We start from the raw sequence: 27,804 nt of genomic DNA, 5'->3' as shown, positions 1-27,804 counted from the left end.
CAGACTGGAAGCTGAAGCAGCAGGAAACAGCAGGACTCGACAGAAACATTAAGGGAAAAAATTCAATTTTAAAACTAGATCTGAGGGGAGGCGAGAAGAAGATGACAACAGGACCTGAATCGTCTCTTTCCTGTTTCTGCCATTTTCATCCAGACAAGCTCCAAAACATCCCAGAGACGATTTAGGATTCAATTAAATTTGTTATCACAGCTACTCGCTGCTCCAAAGACACAAAAACACAACACGTCTACATCCATAAGCTGGACAACTCAAGTGTATGTGCTGCAAGGAAAGGAAAGAGGAAAAGTGACTAAATGTAAATGAGATAAAGAGCAACGATGGAGGGTTAACTTCAATAATGATGATCGTCAGGAGTCACATCAACAATAAACAGACACCTATCAGTGTCCCAAAATCTCTGCACAGCCTTTCTGTGAACTTGCAGAAGTAGGACCCCCTACGTTGTCTTATGTGGTCCCACACTTCTAAGGCTTGAGCTCCTACCCCCAGGAAATCCAGGTCAGGTCAAAATCTTTGTGAGATCAAGAGGTTCCATTAGCTGAAGCCTTTAGGAAACAAGGTCTCATGGGGACAGACAGTAGTGTCATCTGTGTCCCTGCACACAGACTTTAACACACACTCAGGATAAGAAGCATCAGAGACCTGCGCAAAATCTAGGTCTGATTCCAACTTTGACTTTGTTTGCAGGCACCTTATATATACACTGATGATACCTTGGTACCAAAGAAATGCAGGATTTCTACCAGTGAACTGTTGTTAATATTGGCCCATTATTTAGCAATAGGCCTTTCCCCATCAGTCTGGTTTTGTCACTGGATTAGTTCCAGGACGAGAGCACCAGAGGGCAGCAGGACACAGGAACAACGCTTTTATTTTGAAGGAAGGGGACATTTGTGTTGTAGTTTACTGAAAGAAGAGTTAACACTTCCTAAGGAGGAAAAATCCTTTAAATCTCAGCCATCAACGTCAAAGATGCCCCTTTATTTCCCAGTTAAGGGCCACATTTACAGGTTTACTCCACACGTAAAGAGCTCTTTAACTGTTACTTTTTAAAATAACACTCACATAAATCACACAAAATAAATACATTTACTAAAACAGAAATAAAGCAAACCCTCAACATTCACCAGTATTTATAAAAGAAACCCCTCTTTAAAATTTAAATCAAGTTTTCGGTGCGTTTTTATAGATTTTTGCCTTTTAAATAGGCCACTGTAAATGCTGGGCCGTTGGCTTGTGTCACACTGGATTCTTTTCACCAACAGGAACAACTACATATACTTTAGAAAGCGGTATTTCCCGGTGTTTTCTTTTGAAATCGCTGCCGGAAGCTCCGTGCGCTCCACTCCCTTTACTTTGACAGTCTGGTTTTGTCCGCAGAGCAGCGGAGCACAGCTTTAACCCTGTGGATTTTCTCATTCTGCGGATTAAACCTGCAGCTGGACGGAGATTCGCAAAGGAGAGAATAGTCTGGACTGGACCGAGCTGGGCCGAGCTATGATTAACTGATCCGAGCCGGATAAAAGAGAACCCAGACAGACGCAGAGACAGAGACAGACAGGCTGCTTCATCCCCTCCTGCAGAGACCAGAGTCTTCCTCCCCGGTAAGATCCGTTTTATCAGTACACACCGGACACGATAACGGTCACGGGTGTGCTTCTGTGCGTGCGTGTGTGCGCGCGCCCACCACTCCCTGCAGCCTGGGCCGTCATGAGGCCGCCGCCGTCCCATGAACCTGCAGACACACAGGCAGGTGATGTGAGGCAGGTGCAGCACAGGTGTGTTTCACGGTGAAGGTCACACAGACCCAGAGGCCACATCCCAGTGTGTGGATTGATATCAGAGACACAGCTGGAGGACAAAGGTTGGAAGGGTTCGAACACAAGTTCTGCTGCAGTCATGACAGGAAAAGGAATATCAGATCTTGACTGGTTTTGTACATTATAAACATGTGCCAGGGCTTTCATAGATCAGATCAGCACACTAATGCTTTACTAGTATTGGAATATTAGAAAATATATTTTACAATAATAATAATAATATGCTTTTCTATTATTCTGACGTTCCCCTATTTCCACAATATAAAAATAAATAAAACTAGAGAAATAATATGTAAAGGTCAGTGTCCAGGGTGTGCTCTCATTATCTACATACTGTATACTGTATTTATTTCAGAAATATTATCAGGTTAATAGGCACAACAAAACACAATTATATACTTTATATACCATATTTTATAAATTAATATTTTTCACTGCCTAATGTAATACACACATATGTACACACTAAGACTGTGTGTTTTGTTTCAGAGCAGCAGCTGTTTTAGGAGAACCTGACCCCTGATCAATGATGACGACCTGAGTTTCAGTGTTTGCGTGACTGAACGGGAAACTGTGAGGTGGATCCAACATGGCCGCTTTGTGTGGGACTTCATCAGCATTAATGGTGGTTCTGTGTTTCTGGCTGCTGCTTCCTGATGCATCTGGTCAGTCAACACACCACCAACATGTCACATTAATGACATACATTCATTTAGCTTTGCACAAAAATGTAAGGCAGAGGAAATGGTTAGCCTAGACTAGCACAGACATGTGAAGAAGAGAAAACAATTAGACTAGCTTCAAACAGAAATAGACTCAACTTGTTTCAAGTTTTTTTGGTTTTCATGGTTTAGTAAAAAAATGATCCAGGTTCTTCCTGGTCTATGAACCAAAACATTCCATGGAAATGTGTCATATTTTCTTTTCTGTGTAAATCAATCACAGAGAAACCAATTAGATAGGGGAGAGGACTTCTGCTGGTGCTGTTGTCATTACAGTCTGAGAGGAAGATGCTTCTTTGGACCACCAAAAAGCTAGAATTTAATCATGCATCATGCATGTGGACATGGGGGTTTGGAACTGTCTGTTCTGTTTGTTTAGTTAATTAACTGTAATTGCCCCCCCCACACACCCACCCACCCACACACACACAACACACACACACACACACACACACACACACACACACACACACACACAGTGTGTCGTCAGCCCCTCTGTTTTTGTTTGTGTTGTAATTTGCTTGATAGGCTGCAGACACCCCTCCCTCTTCCCATGTTTGTAACTGTAGACTAAACACTGAGACTCCGCCTGGCTCCAGCATGGCCTGGGGGGGTGGGGGCAGCAGACAGATTCCTGTGAGCTGATGCTGAACCCCCTCCCTCCCTCCCAGGGCTGTGTAGGAGTTTAGGATTTGCTGGACCTTTGCAGATCAGAGTCGGGAAACCACAGTTAGAGAAGAAGATCCATGAGGATGCCATGACGCTGAAGCAGAGTTTTGAATTTGAATCATTGTGAAAGCACAAACTCCTCAGAGCATGAACTGCTGCACCCCTCATCCCAAGGAAGTGTGCGGTAACAATAAAGTGTGAGAAAAGTGCGAGCAGAGAGAAGTTGTGGAGAAGAACAGTGAGAGCCTGAGGCTGTAGCTCTGCGGTTCCCGCTCAGATGGAACTAAAGGCCAACACAAATCTTTATTTGTAGCTGTCAGACCGAACAGGCTCTGATGGCCATGCAGTTAGTTTTTGTAACCAACAGGACCAGTTGGTCCAGAGTTTGTCATCATCACAGTATTGTTACTCTTTAGTTTGAATTTAATTCGTTTCGGTTTGAGTAGTTGTTAGGTGCATTTTACAGTTTGAGTTTTACAGGAGAGTAAGATAACATAACATAACCCCAGTCTGTGGAGGTTTTGCATGGAGGTGTCACCTAATAATCCTGCATTACAATCACAGCTTTAAACTTACAACAAGAAAATATTTGCTGCAACTTCTCTCTTTTCTGTTTTTGGGGACATGTGTGCCCTGAAGACCTTGGCTCATCCCACTGGTTCTCAGAGCTGTCCTCTGATGTCTCCAATCTGGCAGATTTAAAGCTTTACTGCAGGATGTCTGCGCATCCTCTGTCCTGTACTCTGGGCCTAAGTTCATTTTAGTAGATTTAATAAATCAACATGGACCCCTTCACTTTTGGCTCATTCATGAATCTAGGAGCGAATAATGATCAAGTAATACAGTTTGATAATTACTGCCACTGAGGATTCTACACAAAAGTGAGGGTCTGAATAGTTTTGTGAATGTGTGGTTTCACTTTTGATTTTTAATTAATTTGCATATTGGAAACATCGCTTTCTCATGCTGGGTTATGATAGGTAGAGAAATAAATAAAAAGTGCATTTGTAACATTTCATGTTTTTTGTCGATGATGATCTTTTTCTAATGTCTAAAGAGAAAAGCAAAATTTCACAACCATCCTTACAAATGTCTCCATTTAAAGCCATGTACTGTTACATCACAACCAAAACTCATGTGTGTCTGTACATACTGGTGGGATCTAGTTCCAATAAAACCACAACTAGAATTTTTAATTAATCTATTTACTGTACTAAATTAAACTGAGGTTGAGTGAAAAACTAAATAAATAAAGACACAGGTGCTTTCATTAAAACCTATTTACAAGTTATATTTGTAGACAACACAAGCATCTTGGAATTCAGTGCGTTGCCCAAGGACTCTTCACCATGTGGACTGGTGGAGCTCGGGAATAAAGTGCAAACCCTGTGGTAACAGAAACCCACTCTACCTGCTGAATCAGTAACACTTCATTCCAAAGGAGAGGAATCCCATTTATAGTTATCACTGATTGCTCAGACACTCTTCTTATTAACTGATCTTTTTAACTGATGGCTCGATGCACACAAATATCAAATGAAAATCCTATCCCACACACCAACTACACACTAACAGTATGCCATAATAGGAAATCCATTCAAATTCAGCAAGTGGAAGTGATGACATGGTTTGAGGTTGGTTAAGGTTGAGGTTAGTTATGGAGTGTAAGTCCCCACTTGGTAATAAAAGGAAATGTGTTTGTCTGTGTGTGTGTGTGTGTGTGTGTGTGTGTGTGTGTGTGTGTGTGTGTGTGTGTGTGTGTGCGTGTGTGTGCGCGCAGGTCTGCAGTCAGACGACCGGGAATGTGCATTCACCGACCACCTGCAGGGTTTGGAGCCTCACAGTGGAACCACCAATGAGCTGCGAGGAGTGGTGCGGGAGAACGGTACAATCCGCTGCAGCCGTGGCTCCCGCTGCTATGGATTGTGGGAAAAACGAGGAGACGGGGAAATCCACCTGGTGAAGCAAGGTGAGACACCCACAGTTAGGATTCATTAGAGTTTTATCTATCCTGGGTCTGAATAAGTGGTGTCTTTTGAGAACAAACTATTCGTCAAACTGTGGACATTGTCCTAAGCTAAAGATTTGGACCTCCAACCACAGGTTCCCTCTCACAATTTTTTACAGTCTCTCTCACTCTGCTCCTCAGTGGTGGAAATACAGTTTCTTTTCCTTTTTCTCTGGATGTTCCTTTTTCTCTTGATGCTGATGTTCTGCTGCTCTAATCGTTACCTGAATTTTTCCTGGTCATTGCTCTCACCCTTTAACATGTCGGGCGTATTTTCTCTGCAGGTTGTTGGACTCACATTGGCGACCAGCAGGAGTGTCACAGCAATCGTTGCGTGGTGACGGCGACACCGTCTCAGATCCAGAACGGCAGCTACAGGTTCTGCTGCTGCAGCCGAGATCTCTGCAACGCCAACTTCACAGAGGCCCCCCCCACTGCCGACACCCCCGCCCTGAGGTTGATAAAGCCCAGCAGACGAGACGACCAACAGACCAGTAAGAGGCTCCAAGATATCTACCTTTGCTTTAGAGAATCCTTTTCAATTTAATTTTATTTATAAAATGCCAATTCACAACAAAGTCATCTCAAGGCACTTTACAGAATAAAGTTGAGACTATAAAGATTTATAGAGAAAACCCAACACTTCCCCCTTGAGCAAGCCCTAGGCAACAGTAGAGAGGAAAAACTCCAGCAGAACCAGGCTCAGGGTGTGTGGCCATCTGCCTTGACCGGTTGGGGTGAGTGGAAAGTGGAGAGAGAAATGAAAAGAGCAACAAAAGCAGCAACAAAACATTGGGCAGATTGGTAGGAAGGCAGCCGCACAATGGAAAACACACAGTTCCAAGGCTGGGGACACCTGCAAAAAGGGACAGAGAGAGGGACACAGAGACACAAAGTTAATGAGGAGTTAATGAGGAGAGAGGGACAAGAGCTGGAAAGGAGCTCAGTCCATCGGGGGCTGGGTCCCCAGCAGTCTAAGCCTATAGCAGCATGACTATAACTAATTAAAAGCTTTATCAAAGAGGAAGGTTTTAAGCCTAGACTTGAAAGTAAAGAGGGTGCCCGCTTCCCAAATTTGAACTGGGAGCTGGTTCCACAGGAGAGGAGCTTGATAACTAAAGGCTCTTCCTCCCATTCTAACTTTGGAAATTCTGGGAACCACAAGTAGGCCTGCATTCTGAGATCGAAGTGGTCTACTGGGATGATATTGTGCTATGAGGTCTTTTATATATGATGGAGCCTGACCGTTTAGAGCTTTAAAAAGCTCTAAATGTTCTTTTGTAAGTAAAAGGGTTTTAAATTCTATTCTAGATTTTTTTACGAAGCCAATGTAGAGAAGCTATTGTAGGGGAAATTTGATCTCTCTTGCTAGTTCCAGTCAGCACTCTTGCTGCAGCATTTTGGATTAATTGCAGGCTCTTTAGGGAGTTACTGGAGCATCCCGAAAGTAGGGAATTACAGTAGTCCAACCTAGAAGTAACAAATGCATGGACTTTCGGCATCACTTTGGGACAGGATGCTCCTAATATTGGCAATATTCCGTAGGTGGAAGAAGGCTGTTCTAGAGATTTGTCTTATATGTGAGGTAAAGGACAAATCCTGGTCAAAAATAACTCAAAGTTTCCTTGCAGTAGTACTGGAGGCCAAACATATGCCATCTAGAGTTGTGAGACATCCAGGCCTTTATGTCTTGTATTCTTGAAGCTTGATTTTTTTCATCTGGTTCCATAGATAGATATAGCTGGGATCATCAGCATAGCAATGGGAATTTATGGAGTGTTTTCTAATAATGTTGCCTAAAGGAGACATATATAAAGTAAAAAGTATTGGTCCTAACACAGAGCCTTGTGGAACTCCATAGCTAACCTTTGTGTGCATGGAGGATTCATCATTAACATGAACAAATTTAAATTTCTCATATTTATTCATATTAAACCAACCTAGTGCAGTTCCTTTAATCCCAATGTTATGTTCCTGTCTCTGTAATAAAATGTTGTGATCAATGGTATAGAATGCAGCACTAAGATCTAACAGAACAAATATAGAGACTAGTCCATTATCTGATACCAAGAGAAGATCATTGGTGATTTTTACCAGTGCTGTTTCCATACATTCAGTGGATGTTTACTTAATGTTTTACAGTATTGGTGTTGCATTGTCAGAGTCTACATGAGGGGCAGCACTGATCACAAATAGGCTTTAGGACCTGAAGGTCCCAAAATGTTTCAGGATTGTAAACACGAAATATAGTGAGTCAGCTTAGGGCTACAAACTGTCCCTCTGTAATCAGCTCCTGTCACAGTGTGCGGCTCAGACATCAGAGTAAGTCTTGATTGATCCACAATGATTCTGGGGTGGGGTGTGGAGGTGCTGAGTAAGTCCCAGATCTGGTGTTCTTTAATGTCACTGCCTGAGTCATGAGGTCACTGGGATGTTACCATGACATCATTGTACCACAGATCATGAGCCACTGAGGCAGGAGGAGACAGTGCTTGTCGCCTTAGTAACTGTTGCCATAGCAGCCATCCTCATCATGGCGCTGTTCCTGGGATACAGGATGATGAAAGGTGCGGACAGACACACACACACACACACACACACACATACAAGATTAATATTGAAACAGAGTTTACACTGACCATGTGTTTATGTGTGTTCAGGGAAGCTGAAACACAGTCTGTCTGCTCTAGATGTGATGGAGGCAGCAAACACAGAGTCTGCTGTCAACCTGGATCACCTCGTGCTGCTTGAGGTAACTCCAACCCAGAACAGGGTCCTGTTAGAGCTTACTGAAAAACAACTAAAACGAGAACAGGAATGATCATTATGAAAACTATGCAGAGAGATCACAAAAGCACACCATTACAGAGATGAGGGGAATTAAACACAAATAACCAAAACAATGGACCTATGTTTCCTATAATTCCCATGGATTTTAATTTTCATTAAAAAATGGCCTTGAATTCAAGCTGAGATGTGTAGAAATGTGTGGATTGTACCATTAGCAGCAGACTAAAGGCCCACAGACCTAGACACATATTAGATTCGATTAACCTAAAGGGATCTAGGATTTAGATTTGATGTTTTTCTAACAAACCTCTCTGACGTCATCTCTGACAGCTGATTGGTCGAGGGCGTTACGGTGCAGTGTATCGTGGCTCTCTGAATGAACGCTGTGTGGCCGTTAAACTCTTCACCTCCGTTAACTGGCAGAACTACGTAAATGAGCGCTCCATCTACTGCCTACCACTGCTGCAGCAACACGACAACATCGCCCGCTTCTTAGCGGTAGATGAGAGGACGACAGCTGATGGACGGACGGAGTTCCTGATCCTCATGGAGTTTTACCCTCATGTAAGAGACCGTTAGCTTTTATAGTAATACAGTTTCTCACTCTGCAGCCTTAAACCCAGGATTTCAAAGGTTGTAAAACATTTTGAGTTTAGAAAATAGAGTGAAAACATTAATAAATTAGACGTTAAGGATTTGGGGCCTTCGATTTTGCCACAACATTTCACAATATGTCACATCTGCTTTAAAATAGATTTTAGCAGACTTTTGTCATCCTAATGGATCTAGGTTTACACACTATTTTTAGGTCAAGATCAAAGCATTTATTGTCATGTGCACAGTTAGGAAAACTTGTTTCTCTGTACAATGAAATTCTTGCTTTGCTATCCACCCTGAATTCAAACAGTAATAAGTGTTCAAGTTAAGTAAAAAATAAAGAAGCCTCGTGATAATAATAATAATAACAGCAGCAGTAACATTAACAGATGTGCAAATTGAGTCCAGCTGCTCTGTGTGATGGATCAGTCTAGTAGCTGAAGGGAGTCTAGTAGCTGAAGGGAAGAAGGAGTTCCTTAATCTGGAGGTCCTGCATTTTACTGTACCTTTGACCCGAGGGTAGGTGTGTGAACAGTCCATGTTGAGAGTGGGTGCGGTCCATGAGGATGGAGGCAGCTCTTATGTGGACTCTGCATTGGTAGATAGCCTGCAGAGAGGGCAGTCCTGGGGATCTTTTCAGCAGTCTTCATTACTCTCTGCAGACGTTTGTGGTCTATCACAGTAGTGCATCCGTGCCACAAAGTGATGCAGCTGGTCAAGATGCCATTAACAGTACAGTTATATAAAATTACTGAGAATCTTGTGAAATGATAACATGCCAAAATTCCTCAGTCTCCTCAGGAAGTACAGCCGCTGTTGTGCTTTACTAATCAGCTGGAGTTGAGTGTCCAGGTGAGGTCCTTACTAATGTGGACCCTAATGTGGACCCCCAGGTATTTGAAGCTGCTCACCCGCTCCACTTCTGCTCACCCTCTCCACTTCAAGTCTCCACTTCAAGCTCCTGGATAAACAGTGGCTGATGAGTTCTCCTCTCCTTCCTCAGGTCCACTATCATCTCATTTTTCTTGTCTGTGTTGAAGGTGAGGTTGTTGTCCTTACACCATGTCATCAGATTGGCCACCTGTCTCCTGTAGGCCACTTCATCCCTGCCAGTAATCCGTCCTATCACTGCAGTGTGATAGGAAACTTCAGTATGATGTTGTCCTTATGGGAGGTGACACAGTCATGCATGAACAAGTGTATAGAGGATGGGGCTGAGAAGACACCCCTGTGGGTTGCCAATTTTTGTAAGGGTGGTTGTTGATTACCTGTTTCCAATCCTGACAGACTGCAACCTGCCAGTCAGGAAGAGCCAGTAACAGAGTGTGGTGTGTAGTCCAAGTGTAATCAGTTGTTGGGTAGTTTGTGGGGAATGACTGTGTTGAGAGCTGTTGTCAATAAAGAGCATACTAATGCAGGTGTCCTTCCCTCTCCTTGGGAGAGGGAAATATGGAGGGCAGCAGCAATGGCATTTGAGGTGGATCTGTTGTGCCAGTATGCTTACCGTAGGGGGTCCTATGTGTCCGTTATGCTCCTCTGAATGTGGGCACCACTCTCTCAAAACACTTCATAAGGTCATGCAGGTCGCAGGATTATTCTTTGGAAGAGGGATAATGGTCGTGGTCTTAAAGCAGGTCGTGACCGTGCTCTGACTGAGGGAGAGGTTTAAGATGGAAGTGAGTACATCAGCCAGCTCTGTAGCACAAGCTGTGAGGGCCCATCCAGGGAGGTTGTCTAGGTTTATAAATAACCAAAAAATATTGTACAATGAAAAAAATGCACTTGAGTGCAGAAACCACGTAGACTGCACGCTCATTTATTCAAACCCTGGATTTGCTTTTGATGGCATAATCTTTCAGGAAATGTTACATTGCTCCAGTCAAACAGCCAGAAGGTCCTGTTTTAATGTTTACTGTCCATTTTGTCATGGACTGTCACCACCTCAAAGGTTCTTTAAATGATGCTGATGTTTCCTCAGGACAACTTTACTGGTTCAGGCCCTGAACAGATGAATGTGGTTGCAGTCTGTAGGTGGAGCCGACAGCAGAGCTGTTTGTTCTCCATCAGTCCTGTTATTGTGTTGAGAGAAGACGGCAGGCGCCTTCACGACTGCTTCCTGTCTGCAGCCACACACACGTTGGTCTGATAGTAGCTGTGAGGACATTCGTAGTCACAATGTACCCCCCACCCACCCACGCACACACACACACACACACACACACACACACACACACAGACACACACACACACACCATATCATTAACCTTGACAACTAAACGTCTATTCCCATACCTTACTGTAGTACAAACCTGGGTCTGACCTACACCTAAAACCAGGTCGGATTCACACACACAGACTCTCTCACACACAAACACACACACACACACACACACACACACAATCTCATCTCTCAGTCAAGCTTCCAGGTTCCTGTTTATTACCACTCTTCATTAACACACATCATGTTAGTTTAGAAACCATCTGATTGTAGCTGATCTTTGTGTTCGCCTGAAATAACCTCCGATAAACATCAACTTGTACTTTTTTCCAGTTTCATTAGTTCTTTAAAATGAAAAATGAAGCCAAAAAACATGTGGACCTTTAGCAAAAATAATATTCTGGAGGAATTCTGGTCCATTCTTATTTACAACATTGCTTCAGTTCGTTGAGGTTTTGAACATTCATTTAAACAGCATTTTAGTCGGGTTGAGGTTTAGACTTTGATGAGAACATTCCAAAAACTTGATTCTTCATGGTTAACTCAACCATTTGACAGTGGGTTTGACTGTGATTATGAGGTGTTTCTGCTGAAATACTGTTTGGTTTTCACAAGCATGGCTACTGAAGAAAAATATAAACTGCAGCCAGAAGTGCAACACTAACCAAAGCTACAAGCTTTCCTGTTATATGTCAGCTCATTAAATGAACACATTTGAGCCTCACACTCAGCTAAAAACTCTCAAAATAAAAGAAAACAAAAAAAGAATTTCCACATTGAGGCTGACATTAATGTCTGTGTGAGCTAAAGGTACAGGCAGGATCAGTCAGGCTGTCAACTGGCATCTATTGTAATAATCCTTTAGAGCACTTGTGACTGCTTTTCACACTATTTCCATATTCCATAAATTCACTATTCCATCATTTCTACTGATTGGGAAAAAAATTATCACCAGATTGATCCACTATTGGTGTGTATGTTAGTAAATATTTCCACTGGACGGTGAATTGAAAGTTGCACAACATCCAGTAAAAAACAACTCAAAAACATGAAATATGGGTACTAGAGCGCCACTCCCAGCGAATACCAAGGGAACAAAGATCCAGACTTCCTGACAGCAGTGTAGTGTCTGAGTCTAAGCACATCTGATCTGCTGCCTGATGTATAAGAGACACTAATACATGCATGCGTTGGTAAAAGCAAGTCTGTTGAGATCCTAAACATTACACACCAATCAGCCAGTTTGTGTTGTACCTCACCCCAACTCTGTGCTTTGTCTTTTCTTTTTGTTCTTTTCAGCAAAAGTTGCTTCATTTTCGAAACGCTAGTTGCTACCATGTTTGTGTTGGCCAAAGAACATGTGGCCTGCCCACTGCTGATCACCTGGATTAGGTGTGTTTAACCAATCAGCAATGGGTAGTGCAGGGATAGTTGGAAAACAAGCAGGATAGAGGTCTTGAGGACTCCTGGTCCTCAAGACCTCTATCCTCTATCCTGAGAACCTCTATCCTCGAGAACCACTGCTCTAGTTCATAGTTTCTAGTCATCAGGTGTGTGATCCTTGGAGACTGGAACACTTGAGACTAGACATTTATATTTAAAAGTCTTGGTTATTCTTTAGATGTATCTCCACTATTATTTGCACCAGCAGTGTCTGCCAGTAACTCCTGTCTTCTTAGCAGTGTAGTGAACACAGTGAGAACTGAAAAACTGAGACATAAGACCCTTGTAAAAGTAGAACTGATGGCAGAGTTGTTGTACTGCATTGGATTTGATTGTACATGTGGACCCTAATGAAGTGCACAACCTTTTTATTGTTTTATATTAAGGCTCTTGTCCAATGTGTGTGTGTGTCCCTCAGGGCTCTCTTTCTCATTACCTATCTGTAAACACAGTGGACTGGTTGACCTGCTGCAGGATGAGTCATGGTGTGACCAGAGGACTCGCCTTCCTTCACACTGAGCTCTACAGAGCAGGTACATGGAAGTCTGTCTTCCTGTGTTTGTCTTAATGTGAGTCTGTGTCACCTGTGTCAAGCTGTATTCCCCCAGGCTTTAATGGACTCATTTTATTTTATTTCTGTTTTTATTAATCTTTTTGTTTCTAACTTTATTTATTCTAATATCACAAAATCCCAACTTTATGGTCAGATTTGTGGCATCAAAGGTCGATTACCAGCCTGCCTTTAGATACTAAATTAAATATCTTTTTTTTATGACAGGGCCGATGTCTTAAGTTGATTTGAAAACAAAAGATGAATCAATCTGAACAGACTCACATCATCTTTGACACAAAACCAAACATTCTGGCTTTATAACGTGTAGCTGCTGTGATTAAAAATTAATACTTACAGTCTGATAACTTGTCTCACACTGCTCCCACTCAGACCATTATAAACCAGCTGTGGCCCACAGAGACGTGACCAGCAGGAATGTCCTGGTCCGAGCAGATCTGTCCTGTGTCCTCGCTGACTTTGGTCTTTCCATGAAGCTGACGGGAAACCGGCCCTGTCGACATGGGGATGATGACACCATGACAATATCTGAGGTCAGGTGATGGGGATGATGATGATGGTGATGTTGGTGGTGTTGATAATGGAGGTGATGATGGTGTTGATAATGATGGTGGTGGTGATAATTGCGATGGTGGTAATAATGATGAGGTTGAAGATGATGGTGGTACAGGTGTAAAATGAGACTATGAGGGATTTCTGAATGTAGGTGGGGACAGTGCGGTACATGGCTCCAGAGGTTCTGGGTGGAGCTCTGAACCTTAGGGACTGTGAGGCGGCACTGAAGCAGGTGGATGTTTACGCTCTGGGTCTGCTCTACTGGGAGAGCTTCAGGAGGTGCTCCGACCTGTTCCCAGGTGACACAACATGAATACCATGCATTACATACAAATTAACACATAAAGTATGAACCTTTTAATGTAAGACTAATAAAAGGCTTGATTAGTGACAGATGTTCTCTATGGGTTCAGGTGAAGCAGTACCTGAGTACCAGCTGGCGTTTCAGGCTGAGCTCGGGAATCATCCAAGCTTTGAGGACATGCAGATCCTCGTCGCCAGAGAGAAATACAGACCCAGATTCCCTGAAGCCTGGAAGGATAACAGCTTGGTCAGTTCTCACCTGTCAGGTTCAACACAAAGACATTTAATTAATGAGGTTATTTATATTGTGTGTGTCGAACCTGAAATCACAAAAATAACAAATATATTGTTTTTCTGCCCATTAAATGATCTAGTTCCATCCAAATATTTGTACAGGAAGCTCCACCTGACAGACTGAATAATAAAAAAAAATCATAGTCTATTTATTAGTTGTTATTGATTATTGCTTATTATGTACAGTGCCCTTGACACTATAAAATAAACTGTGCCAAATAAACATGCAGACAAATGATCCGCTGTGGTGATCCTGAACTCACGGGATAAGCCAAAAGGACGAAAACACATGTCATGTACAGTGTCCTTGAATGACCTGAAATGTGCTTTTAAATAATATGTGATAAATGATGTGTAAATAAAAACAAAATGCAATGATTTGCAAATCTTATCCACCCATATTCTATTCACAATAGAACATAAACAACTTATCAGATGTTGAAACTGCGTAATTTTAACATTTAAGCGAAAATATTTGCCCATTTTGAATTTGATGACAGCAACAAATTTCTAACAAGTTGGAACAGAGTGATGTTTACCATTGTTTGGTATTCCCTCTTCTTTTAACAACTGTCTGTAAATGTCTGTGCAGTGAGGAGACCAGTTGCTGAAGTTTTAGGAGAGGAATGTTGTCCCATTCTTGTCAGATGCAGGACTCTGGCTGCCCAACAGTCCTGTGACTTTGTTGCTGGATTTTTCATTTTATGCTCCAAATGTTTAATATGGGTGAAAGGTCTGGACTGCAGGCAGCATTCTGTTTAGTTCACCATCCGGACTCTTCTCCTGTGAAGCCATGCTGTTGTAATGGATGCAGTATATGGTTTAGCATTGTCTTGCTGAAATATGCAAGGCCTTCCCTGAAAGAGACATTGTCTGGATGGGAGCATATGTTGCTCTAAAACCTCTATGTACTTTTTAGCATTGATGGTGCCTTTCCAGATGTGTGAGCTGCCCACACCATAAGCACTAATGCACCTCCATACTATCAGAGATGCAGGCTTTTGAATTGTCTGCTGATAACAAGCTTGATGGTCCATGGTATCCATGGTTTCCAAAATAATTTAAAATTTTGATTCTTCTGACTACAGAACAGTTTTCGGTTTTCCCTCAGACCATTTTAAATGAGCTTTGGCCCAGAGAACATGGAGGTGTTTCTGGATCGTGTTCACATATGGCTTCTTTTTTGCGTGATACAGCTTTAACTTACATTTTTGGATTGCACAGTGAACTGTGTTCACAGACAGTTTTTTCTGGAAATGTTGCTGAGTCCATGCAGTGATCACATGCATCCAGTTTGACCTTCAGCCTCGTCCCTTGTACACACAGAGATTCCTCCTAATTCTCTAAATTTTTTGATGAAATTATATACGGTAGATGGTAGGATCTTCAAAGTCTTCATAATTTTAAAATTGAGTCTCTGCCTTTCTGAAAAGCTTCTTATAGTCATATTACTGACCTGTTGCCAATTAACCTCATTAGTTGTCAAGTTGTCAAATGTCAAATGTGTTTTTAATTTGTGGTCATTACTTTTCCAGCCTTTTGTTGTCCCTGTTCCACCTTTTTTGAGATGTGTTGCTGCCATCAAATTCAAAATGAGCTAATATTTTCCATGAAATGGCAAAATGTCTCAGTTTCAGCATCTAATATGTTGTTTATGTTCTATTGTGAATAAAATATTGGTTGATGAGATTTGCAAAACATTGCATTCTGTTTCTATTTACATTTTCACATCTTCCCAACTTTTTTTGAATTAGGGTTGTATTATTATTGTTATTATTTAAGTCATGTTCTTTACTGTGATGCAGTTTTATGTTTATAGTTTTTTGATTTATTCATTGACTGTAGAACTGACAAAAAATGTTAAATGGCCGCTTATATAGGACTTTTATCCAAAGGACTTTACAATGTTGCTTCTCATTCACCCATTCACAAATACACTCTACACACCAGTGGCAGTGGCTGCCATGCAAGGTGTTTACCTGACCCACCGGGAGCCACTTGGTGCACGACGGCTGGCTTACCAACTGAGCTACAGCCACCCTTCACTGAAACTAATGCTTTATTGCTAACTTTCTGTGTTTGTGTGTTTTTAGGTGTTGCGTTCCCTGAAAGAGACAATGGAGGACTGTTGGGATCAGGACGCTGAAGCTCGACTCACTGCTCAGTGTGCAGAGGAGAGACTGTCTGAACTCACACAGCTGAGTACACACATTGCAGTACACAACCACAGGTATACACGCACCGCAGTACACGACCAGTTATATACACACCGCAGTACACGACCCTAGGTATACTCTACCCTAATATAGATTTCTGTTTGCCTCTCAGGAATCTGTCTCATGGTCAGTGGCCCCCTCAGGGAGGTTCCACCTCATCTTACATTGAGGATCTGCAGGTAGGCGTGGTCAAAAATCTCCAGGGAGACAGACACCCAGCCTTTGTTGTCAAGACAACAGCCAGTGGCTCTGAAGGTGTAGACAAAAACAGGAATTCAATCAACTTTGAACGGCAGCAGGCACAGGTAGAGATTTTACAGCCGTTACAAACTTAAATATTCATTAAAGCTTACTTGTCCTTACATCTCTGTCATTTAGGCTCGACTGTTAAGTTCAGACAGCAGCATTTCTGCCACCACTGCAGCAACACCTGCCACCATCCTGAGCACCTTGTCTGAGTCTGAACATACCTGTAAGTCATGCACATGTGTTACACTGACATTTCAGTGCCTGAAGGCAGCTTCACCAAAGTCATCAGTATGCAGCAGCTGGGGAAGATGAATATCTGTCTCCTCAGTAGTGAGGACCAAAGTGCCTTGTAAGTGCTTCTCTCAGTGTGGTAACTGTCCTACAGATCATGCTGTTCCTAGTGTCCCCGTTTGCCTGCAGTTGACAGAAGAAGACCTGGAGGCCAACAAGCTTGACCCGAAAGAGGTGCTCACTTTTTATACACTCTTAAGTTTAGACCACATCAGTCTCCACACATCAGTTAAATATCAATCTGTCTCTACAGGTTGACAAGAACGTAAGGGAAAGTTCTGATGAAAACTTGATGGAGCATTCACAGAAACAGTTTGGATCAGAACCACGAACTACCAACTTCCTATACCAACAGATACTACAAACTACTGAGGTACTACTACTGCAGAAGTACCTCAATGACCTCATTTGTGCCTGTTTGAAAGTCTTCTATAAGCTGAGATCTGATTCTTTTCTTTCTCCAGGCAAACTGCTCTGCACCAATTCTTCAAGGTGACCTTGGGGGTGTTGGTTGCATAGAAAGCCCTCCTTCCTCCTCTCTCCACCCACTCCCAAAACAGCAGAACTTGCACCAGAGACCCACCAGTCTCCAACTTCTCCCCAAAAACAAGAACAGCACCTCGTCCTCTTCTCGCCTTAAGCTGGGAAAACTAAAGTCAAACCACAGACAGGTACAGCAGAATATGTTTGGACTCGGTTAGATTGGTCTGAAGTGAGATCTTTGACTAGCAACCAGTCACTGTAGACAGTACATCAGGGCATTGTTGTGGCTGTAGCCCGTCTCTAAATTGACCTGAACCTTGATTTTAAGGTGTTTGTGTCAATCTAGAATTTAGTCATCTCTAATAATGATTGATACCTCAGGGGTGACTTAACTAAGTTAACGTTCTCTGTTATTGTAGCATTTCCACAGGTCATCATCCAGAGTAATCAACGTAGCATAGACTAAACAACAATAAATCACCAAGTAAAGTAAATTAAAGTAACACAGTGCACCATACCTGTGAAAAAGGTTCGTTTAGCCTTTTCTTTGCAGCTCCTTAAGCGGTAGCTTATCTTCCAGAATCCCAACACACCAAAAGAGTCTGACATTATCAGGAGTTACTGGTTACATGCTAAAGCTACCTCACTTCTAACACATGGTTAAGTCAACAGTCCAGCTTGTTTGGCAGTAATGCCAGCATATTCAAATGCAGCAGCCCCTCACTGACCAAATATTTTGGACTTTAGTTATTTTATCTCTGTAACTGTACAAAACAAAGAGCATCTTACATGCAGCAAAAATCAGCGGGAGATTGGAAAAGCTTGACGAACTGGATGGGCTCATTATAGTTCCACCAAGAAATTACTGCTGTCCGGTTGGACTGGTCAGGTCAGGATATGTCAATTTGTTGCCGTCTTTGGAGGGATTTTCCTGCTGCTGTTGTAGCAGCCTGTAACCAGAAACTTGCAACAACTAAAACACTTGTCACATTTACATTTACATTTAGTCATTTAGCAGACGCTTTTATCCAAAGTGACTTAAAAGTGAGGTACAAGGCAGCAAAAATCTTAGTCAAGGAGAAATCATCAAAGCGAAGTACTGTCAGAAAAGTGTTTAAATTTCATGAGATGCAAGTGCAAGAAAGAACAGAAAAAAAGTTTTTTTTTTGTTCGTTTGTTTTGTTATTTTTACATATATGTCATTTAAGTGCATAGGAAGATGCGGAAGAGTTCTATTTTCAGCAGTTTTTTGAATATTGGGAGTGAGTTTGCTGAACGTGCAGAGTTTGGTAGCTTGTTCCACCATCGTGGGATCATTGCGCTGAGTTTTGCTTGTTGTCTTCTGTGCGATGCTGGCACCACCAGACGTTGTTCGTTGGCAGACCGCAGCGGACAGGAAGGATTGTAGACCTGAATGAGTGAGTTGAGGTAAGCAGGAGCTGTTGAGGTGATCACTCAGCTAACGGAAGCCATTGTAGAGATCTAAAGAGTGGAGTGACATGGGTCCTTTTTGGCTGATTAAAAATAAGGTAAGCTGCCATGTTTTGGATCATCTGCAAGGGTTTGATTGTGCATACTGGTAACCCCATTAACAGAACATTGCCGTAATCAAGATGAGATACGACCAGCAACTGTACAATGAGTTGGGTTGTATATTCCGTGGTGTAGGGTCTGATCTCTCTTATGTTGTAGAGGGAAAATCTGGATACTCTGGGCAAAATTAATGTTCGGACCACGTGATCTGCTGTTGTCCAGTCCTTACAAGATAGGCTGAAACAGGAAAAGAAAACCGCACTCTGTTATTTCTTCAGCACAATAGGTCATATTTTTCATTGTTATGGCTGTTGTTCTAAATGTTGGGATTATGGAATAAAAGAGATGCTGAACTAATCAATTATTCACTAATTAACTCACCTGCGAACATTCTTTAAAAGCTCAAATTTTCTTGCATTACTAATTCAGACTCTGCTGTATTTCAGGTGGAAACAGGTGTTGCTAAGATGAACACTGTAACAGTCGCCACTGCTGCAGAGCCCTACATGGTAACCACAGTAACGAACAACACCAGAGTCCAGTCAGGAACAATGGTCACCAGCAGCTACAATGCAGGCGTCCCCATCCTCGTGACTAATGGCATGATAGGTGGAGGTCGAACCAATCTGGCAGGACCACAGTTGGAGGAGGAGGATAAGATGGAGGAAGGGATGATGAGAGGAGAGGAGACCCGCCTGAATGTGCTCAACTTCACTCCCGATGAACATGAACCCCTACTCCGGAGAGAACAGCTACCTGCTGAGAGCGAACCCCTCCCTCATCCTCAGTCTCGAGCTCCAAATATCCTGTCAGGACGAGGCTCAAACTCAAACAACAACAACAACAGGCAACCAGTGGGATCTGAAGTCAAGATGCAGGGTTTAGAGATTAAACCTGAAAGCCTGATGGTCTCAGAGGTTAGCCCTAATCCTGACAGTCAGCTGGCACATCAGCAGACCCCTGCACACCTTACTAATGATTCACTTTCAAATACGAAAACTAAAGCCCTTCTTTCCAGTCCAATTGGACCAGCTACAGAAACAGGCACATGTATATACAAAGCCCTTGTTGCAAAACCACTGTTGGCCTCTGAACATACTCAAATTCCAAAGATTCATCTGGCCCACTCTGAAGTTCCAAGATGCAGGGATCCAGATTTTGGCTTAATAAAAGCACCAGAAGTTCTACTTCCAGAAGCCCCAGCAAGCCCAGCATTACAAGCACAAGACTTATATCCTGCAACATCATTTTCAAAAACTGTAGTGCTAGATAGTATAACCCTTGCCCAGAAATGTTCATGTACAGACGCTCCAGCAGTAGCGGCTCCAGCCTCAGACCCTGTTGTGAATTCAGCTCCAGATGTTCCATCCTCAGAAAATACAGTTCCAGAAAATCTCATTTTGGAGCCTTGGGATTCAGAAACCACGGGTCTTAGAAAAGCTTCAGCTTCAGAACCTGCATTTCTACAGGCTTCACCAGATGTGTTGCCACCCCAGTTGGGACAGAGCAAAGTCAAGAGGCCTGAACGTCCCTGTTCTTTGGATCTTTCATCATCCTGCATGTCTTCAGGTAAGTCAAGATTTTAAGTATAAGAACTGACTAACTTCAGATTCTGGTTGTTTTTAAGGGTTGTTCCTTGAGTGCAGCGTACAATTATTATTACAAACCTTAGGCCCTGTTACATGCCTCTGGTGAATGTATCATTTTAGAAATGTGATTTTGTGATGTGATTGTGATTTTTACTTGATTCATTAGCCAGGCAAGGAGCTCAAACTTCCTGCACCACTAATGCATTAAGGCCAATCAGTATCAACATTGCTATGTGCATTTCTGCATGGATATTTAGCAAATAATGCCCAGTGCCCAGTCACAGCAGATGAATAGATCTTGTCTGGGCTGTCAGACCTAGTTAAAGCAACAATATGAGCCAATAGATTTTGTTTTTTTGTCTGTGATCACTAGAGACAAATGTTATAATGTTTTTTTCTCCCCCTCAGATGATTTTTCTCTGGCAGATAATGGCAGTTTGAGCACATCAGGGGAGAAAATAAAACGTCGCGTTAAGACACCATATACCCTGAAAAAATGGCGCCCGGCTTCATGGGTTGTATCCACGGATACAGCTCTCGACCCTGACTTTGACCTCAACACCAGTGGCAAAGATAGTAGCCAGACCCACTTTTCTTCTGGTCTTTGCAGAGCTGGAGGCACTGACATCCCTAAAATCAACCAGTCCAAATCCAGTATGGCTGTGTTTTTAATCGGAGGGGGAGCCACGGCGACCACAGCCTCAGAGTCTGATAGGATGACCTGTTTCTGACCTTAATCAAGAGACTTTAAAGGCACAGGAAACGGCCTAAAATGAAATACTCCCAGGTTGCAGCACTGATTGACCATGAAGCAGTGAAGGTTTGGGAGCATTTTCTCTAATTCAGCTGGACAGTTTTCAAAAGTGTAGACATCAGACTTCAACCTTGACCCTGAATAAGTAGCAGAAATGCCCATAATGTTGGTTAGCATTTAGGTTAATGGTTTGTTCTTAGTTGGTGTGGCCTTGACCCCACTAGAGTAACAAGATTGCCCAGAAACCTCTGATAATGTTAAATGAAGGAATTTCCCTCTGGTATACCTTCAGGTGCACAGTGACTCGCCTGTGGTTGTCAGATGTGACTTGTCCCTAGGGTCAGATCAGGTGTGACTTACTGGCCGGTAACTGAACTTACCTTTGTACCTGTTCTTGCTTTTGTTTCCATATTCCTAGACCTGCTTTTGACCCGAGTTCTATGGAATAGATTTCATTACCACAAAGGAAGTAGTACTAAATCAAGTTCCAGGTACTCATGACCCTTACTTATTATTGAAATAGCTCAAGACCTCCATAACCCTTTAATCTTCTGAGAGTATTCCCAAACTTGTAGACCAGGGGTACGCAACACTGGTCCTCAAATGCTGATTTTCTGCATCCGGATCTGTTCAGTCTATTAGATGCTTGAAGATACCATTTCACTTTGTCTTCCCCAAGCCACCCTCATCACTGATGTTTCCTTGCAGCTTCTGATGGACTGAACAAACCAGATCCAGATAATCTGTAACTCTGAAAAACATAGTGGGCCAGTGGCATCAGGACCAGGGCTTCTTAGCCCTTCTTAGTTCTTCTTGTGGCTGGTAGATATATTTAGAGGCTTGTCCATGGGTTTGGACTGGACAGGTTCAAGTCAGTAGTGAGATTTTAAAGCACTTTAAACTAAGGTTCATATTTAAAACTAACAGACCATATAAAGAAGACTTTGTGCAATTACTAGAGTAAAAAACGTAATTAGAACTTTTTTTCAATCTTTTTTGTTTTTATGTCTTTGTACAATGTTTGACATGTTTTAAAGAGGAGCTTTTGCTTTAAACCCTAATCTAGCTATGCAGTCAGCTCATGATGCCTCCTGTTGACATGTCCTTGGAACAGATTTGTCAACATGACCATTGGAGAATCTTTCTTCTTCTTTTAATTTGCACACTTTATTCAACGAACCTATGTGACTGCCCTGATTGGGTTGGAAGGAAATAGGAAGTCAAGAAGACAATAAAAGAATACATGTAGAAAGTCAAAAAAGCTAGAAGGGCCTGTGGAGTTTTCCTAAGCATCAGCCTTGTGACCTGCAAAGTCCCGGCCACATACAACCTCCTCAGGTACCTTAACACTAATGTAGGCTGGAGTTTTCATGTAGTTTATAGATGAAAAAGGAAGGAAATTAGATGAAAATACAGCTGAACTGTCAAAGGAGTTGAAGGACAGATTTGATAGAACAGACAAAATATGCCTTTGATCTACTCCTAAGCTGTTTTATTTAAACACTTACTCATCAGTCCATCTAGAAACAGGTCCGTTTGACTAGGGCAAGTTACAAGTTTAGTGGGTATACTGGTATATTAGAAACATCGTCAGATTTACTGACAGCAGTTTGTTTTATTCAGCACTGATCCCTAAAGTCTGCAGCACTTTTACTGTAACCACTGAAAAAACTGGCACTAACCTGCTTTGCATTGACATGAAAAATTATTTTAAATTAAAACCACAAAATTGATGCTTAGTGTCTAAAGTGGATCCTTACAATTTATCCCACCGTATATTTTATGTTATTTACGAGGTATATGCACCTATAATAGTAGTATTAGTATTAGTAGTAGTAGTAGTAGTAGCAGTTGTAAAACTCTTTCAAAATGTCATAAGATTTTGAATGGAGTTTGGTCTGGCATTTTTAAACAAAAGCAACATAAGAGAGAGAGATGAAGGACTCAGAATTAGAACTAGTTAGGCTGGACCCCATTTTCATCCGTTTTCTATATTTTTGAATGACTGATTTTATAAATGGCAAATTGTAATTGTTTAGTAATCGTCTGCATGTGACACACCTGCAACATTTCCCCTTTACATGTGTAATAAATGAACTTGTTTAGTAAGTCTTACACATAATCCACACCCTCATTTTCTGTCCCTAATATTTTCACCTACACTCGCTGTAAAGTTGTAACATCAGCGCCATAATGTGGTTTTACTGTAGATTAAGATGCCTTCTAAAGTGTATTTTCTACTCTTTGTACTGTTTGTAGATATGCTAATGTGTACATATGAAATGTGTGAAGGCAGATAGATCATCCTGACTGAGTCAAGAGCCAAATGGAGTCTGAAACCAGGAGTAACTGTAAATCGCAGACCCACTGCTCCAATAGAGTCTGCGCAACGCAATTGGTATGACTTGCACAGGTTTGCAATGGTCCAGGTGGACTTCAACAAGGGTCAAAAATTGGATTCTGCACTGAGTGCACCAGCACCAGCTGAAAAAGTGGACACTAGTTTCAGGCTCTGAATGTTTGTGCTGTTTATTCCTCATCCTCAACACTGTTCTTGTTAAACTGTTACAAATCCTGTTTCAATTTTCACTATTCCATGTTGTTTGGTCAAATACCAGAAACAAAGGAGGTCCTCCTCCTTCCTTCTTTTGGTCGTGTTCATAGTGGACAATTTGTCCATACCCCCGTTTTTGTGTCCCCGACGTGCAGGTACAGATCTGCAAGACTAAAAAGGTCCACTTCTGTACAAGTGTACAAGGGAGTCCATGAGTGTGGTTAACTCACCATCCATAAAAAACAAATTGAGTCTGGTACCAGAGTGCAGGTTTTTGGAACCAGGCTAACACCAGATAATTGGTCAAACAGTTCCTTTCCACCCCTCTGCACACTTCACTGTCATTCTGAGAATGACTTTACCTGAGGTATTCAGAATGAGGACAAAACAAATTTTCCTCCACTTTATGTGAAGTTGTTTGTTGGCCACAAGCTCCTTTTCCTAAATGTTGGACATAGTTTACTTACGGATGTAACTACCAGATCCCACCCAAACACAGGGACCAAAACAAACCTGTCGCAGACCTGTAGATTTGAACTCGGTATATGCGTTTCAGATTTGTAAGGTAGTAAAATTAGCTTTGGGTTGAGTCTGAACACAGCTACTACCTGTATGAAGTACCAGCCAAATACTATGGTATGCCTTCAGTTCGGTGTAAAAGGTTTTAGATGCAGTATTGAGGACATAGCCAACAGTTTTACTGCTCCATGTCATGTGATTCCTGTGGCTCTGTTGTACTTCATTAATTCATGTATATTTATGCTTATTGGTTTCATGTAAATACTCTGTACACATTATTTCACATTGTACCACTGTGTACTGTCAATGTTGGATACTGCAAACTGACAGGCCTTCTGTGCACACTATACTCCACAAAGCATATTGTACAGTCCTGCAGATTGAGTTTCCCCCCAACATGTAGTAAATCTGTGTAGAAGACCATCATTGCATCACATGTTCGTCCTTGAATAAAGTGCAGAAGATCCGATGTGTCTATGTGCTTTTACTTTGTGCTCATTCATGCTCTGTAACACGTGAAACTCTTTAAACATGTTTTCTAAAACATTCCAGAAAACATGAGAACAGGCAAAACAGGACAATTACTCTTTAGTTTGTTGTGAAGAGTCGTCAGTCATATTTATCATTTGTTTTAGGTATGAATGTCCAATGTCTAGACTTGGAGATGAGCAGAGAAAATATATTGGTGGATTTTAATGTAAAATACTTTATATGAGTTTGATGTGTACTTTATCGTCTAAAAGGTGGGATATTTATATAAAGTGTGGTTTGCCATGTGTATTAAGAAAATTAGCTGAAGTCAGTGTCTCTTCGACATTTTAAAAAGGGAGCAGACATGTAAATCAGTTGTAGTAAGACGGCACTTAAAATCATAGCAGAAATTAGGTCCATATGGCAGGAAGAGTGAACAAAGGAAGACATTATGGCAGCATATAAAGAAAACTTACAACAGAAGGAGGCAGAGTAAAGTCTCTAATTTAGTTTGTTCTTTAGTGGATGTAAAGCACTGTTGCCTGTATTGCAGCTAACTTGTTTGCAAATGGCCATATAAAAACGCAAGAAGAAGAAGAAGCGTCTAGGCTTTGACTTTAATCTCGTTTTAGGTTGAAATTTGCCTTTATGTAAGCAAAAACCTGATATACTGCTAAAATAAGAACTAATAATATCTAACATATTTTAGTAATAAGTACTATACTTGTGGGTAATCTAAGATTATATACTTTCCACCTCAATAATTCCACCTAAAATTATGTTACTAAAGCTAAAAAACGAGAAAATTAAATTTAAAACTGAAAATTCTGTTTTCTGCTTGTGTGCGTTTCCTCCCACAGTCCAAAGACATGTATTTTAGGTTAATTGGTAAATCTAAATTGCCTGTAGTTTGAATGTGAGTGTGAATGTTTTTCTGGCTGTGTTGGTCCTGATATGGAGTGGAGACATGCCCAGGGTGGACCCAACCTCCCTCACAGTGACAGCTGGGATAGACTCCACCGCCATAACACTGAACAGGAGAAGTGGTTACAGATAATGAATGAATTAAATGTTACAGCTCTTTTTTAGTGGACAAGAGTTAAAAATAAATGTGAGAGCAGGAAAACACACAATAAACAGAGACTGTGTGTAGTGCTGAAATCATGCTTTATTAAATCAGTAATGCACAAAACTCAAGGAGGATGAAATACTTCTACATCAACAGATCGATTAAATCAAAGTGCAGGGCAAAGATAATTGCTTTCTTTCCTTTCACAGGAGCTGGAATCACTGTGATCAAAGAAGACCCTGACTACTGACAAGGTGAAATGACTAAAAGCTACAAACACTAACACTCAAAAACACAAACGCATTACCTAACTGTCCTCCAAGAGATGGCGCTGCTTCTGCACAGCAGAGCGAGGTTTGACTTTCTGTTAATTTGTGGCCAGGAGATGATACTTTTTTAAAAGCCAATCCAGCCGTGCTGTGCCAGAAACAGCGCTCTTTAGTAAAATGATCTAAGCACTGAGAGTGCAGGCCGCTCGCGCCCTCAGCAGGTCATTAAATGGTGGTGGTATGACACAGTCAGTCTGAGCAAAAGGCCAGTTCATGCTGTTTACATGAGGGTAATGCAAACAGCACTCAGGGTCTTATGGTCATGGTACAACTCATAGAAAACTGTAATATTGCACGCGCTGATGCGTGTCGAAAACAATAACTTTGTCTTTCGGGTTCTGTTCATAACATCAACAGGGAGCCTCTCTACCTGTTGAGGCAATCTTAAGTCTTCAACTTATCGTTGAGGCACAGAGTTTAGTTTCTCAGTTTAAAAGGGTATTCGTTCCTAATGAAACTTTCTCCTGTTAAACCAAATTTTGTTTCATTTTGTTTGTTCATATTGTCATAAATAACAATGCATACATTTCCCATAACCGTTAAATTCGGCTATATACATTATGTACATGTCACAGAAAAGTGGTTCCTAAGTCATAATTGTCCAATATGGCACATTTTATAACAACTTTAGACTTTAGTCTAGTTTGGCATAAGTTAATGTCAAGTTTGGTACAAAAATAGTTCATATTTACAAGAACAGTGATCCAGATCTTTATAAAGTAAGATTATCGTTGCTATTTCACTAAATAAAAAGGTTCTGGATGAGGGAAAAGGAGAATACAAATTAACTTTTTCAAAAACGTTTTTACATGGACCGAATGTGAATGTTGACAGTTGCAGAGTCGGAGCCGAGCTCGTTGGATAGTCTGAGGATGTATGCTCCAGCATCGTCCTCCTTCACTGTGGAGATGAAGAGGGTGGAGAGGTCAGCAGTGTTCTCCACGTGGTAGCGCTCATCCCCATTGGGGAGGGTTCGACCAGAGTGGACCCACTGGACAGTGGGTGCAGGATCTCCAGAGAACACCCCTGCCACAGTCAGGGACTTCCCTGGCTCAACACTGACATCCTGCGGAAGAGCTTCAATCTTTGGTGCAGTACCTGTTAACCAAGAGATGGAAAAGGTCAGTGATGGGGGTTTTATACTTGTCTTTACAAAACTTAATTTCTTCAAGTGGTTTAACATTTGTTTTTGGGTCGATTACAAGACCATAGTCGCAAAAAAAGTCAAGGCCCTATCCTAAAGCAATAGAACTGTACAATAGACAGCAATGTAACCAACAGCACATCAGAACTTATTTGCTCCTCTTACTCAAAAGGCTGAAAACTTTGTGATGAAATGATAATGAACACTCACAGGGTTACTTGGACTACTGTAGCCTGCAAACTAAGCAGTAACATGCTAACTAGCCTGGATTCCAGCTATGATAGACCACCAGATTGTTTCAGGCCATCATGACTTTGTACTTCAAGTTTAACTGCTTGATTCCAAAAGGAAGCATAAAAATGTTGTCCAAAATAGAGCACTAACAGAGTACCAACTTTTGGAATGAGATATATTTTATTGTACAACTTTGTCTCAAAGTGTAGGCATAAAAATCATTTTTTTGTTTATTTTTTAGGAGAACAGTGGCTTGTTGCTTGTGGGTGAAATGTAACCAGCAATGCAGAAGACACAAATGTCTCAATAAACAGCCGGGACTTCATCCAACATTGCATTTACCTTTGCATTCCAATTT

The 27,804-nt window shown here is 41.7% G+C and overlaps 2 protein-coding genes across 5 annotated transcripts in view; one reads left to right on the top strand and one right to left on the bottom strand.

The window, feature by feature from the left end:
• Window positions 1-1,346: 1,346 nt before the first annotated feature.
• On the top strand, window positions 1,347-24,668 carry LOC137133378 (bone morphogenetic protein receptor type-2-like). 4 transcript variants are annotated; one of them, XM_067516934.1, is made up of 19 exons: window positions 1,347-1,625; window positions 2,336-2,506; window positions 5,013-5,201; window positions 5,525-5,734; window positions 7,700-7,807; window positions 7,901-7,992; window positions 8,361-8,594; window positions 12,707-12,821; window positions 13,232-13,392; window positions 13,566-13,713; window positions 13,828-13,964; window positions 16,105-16,241; window positions 16,340-16,406; window positions 16,606-16,699; window positions 16,862-16,941; window positions 17,021-17,140; window positions 17,232-17,438; window positions 19,230-20,352; window positions 20,781-24,668. In XM_067516934.1, exons 2-19 carry the CDS (start codon window positions 2,431-2,433, stop codon window positions 21,101-21,103), a joined length of 3,621 nt encoding a protein of 1,206 aa, XP_067373035.1. In that variant the 5' UTR covers window positions 1,347-1,625; window positions 2,336-2,430; the 3' UTR covers window positions 21,104-24,668. The 4 variants fall into 4 exon arrangements, with proteins under 4 accessions (XP_067373035.1, XP_067373031.1, XP_067373033.1 ...); XM_067516930.1 differs by having other exon boundaries at window positions 1,348-1,625; window positions 16,340-16,532; XM_067516932.1 differs by having other exon boundaries at window positions 1,348-1,625; window positions 2,331-2,506; window positions 16,340-16,532.
• A 1,150-nt stretch (window positions 24,669-25,818) lies between these two features.
• LOC137133295 (titin-like) overlaps window positions 25,819-27,804 on the bottom strand; it is a 189,449-nt gene continuing 187,463 nt past the window's right edge. The window contains 1 exon segment of the mRNA XM_067516775.1: window positions 25,819-27,166. Coding sequence (XP_067372876.1) covers window positions 26,874-27,166 — 293 coding nt within the window. The 3' untranslated portion in view covers window positions 25,819-26,873.

The sequence above is a fragment of the Channa argus genome, chromosome 9, assembly GCF_033026475.1.
Source record: "Channa argus isolate prfri chromosome 9, Channa argus male v1.0, whole genome shotgun sequence".
In the NCBI taxonomy this organism is placed as follows: domain Eukaryota; kingdom Metazoa; phylum Chordata; class Actinopteri; order Anabantiformes; family Channidae; genus Channa; species Channa argus.
This window is presented reverse-complemented; position numbering and strand designations above follow the sequence as displayed.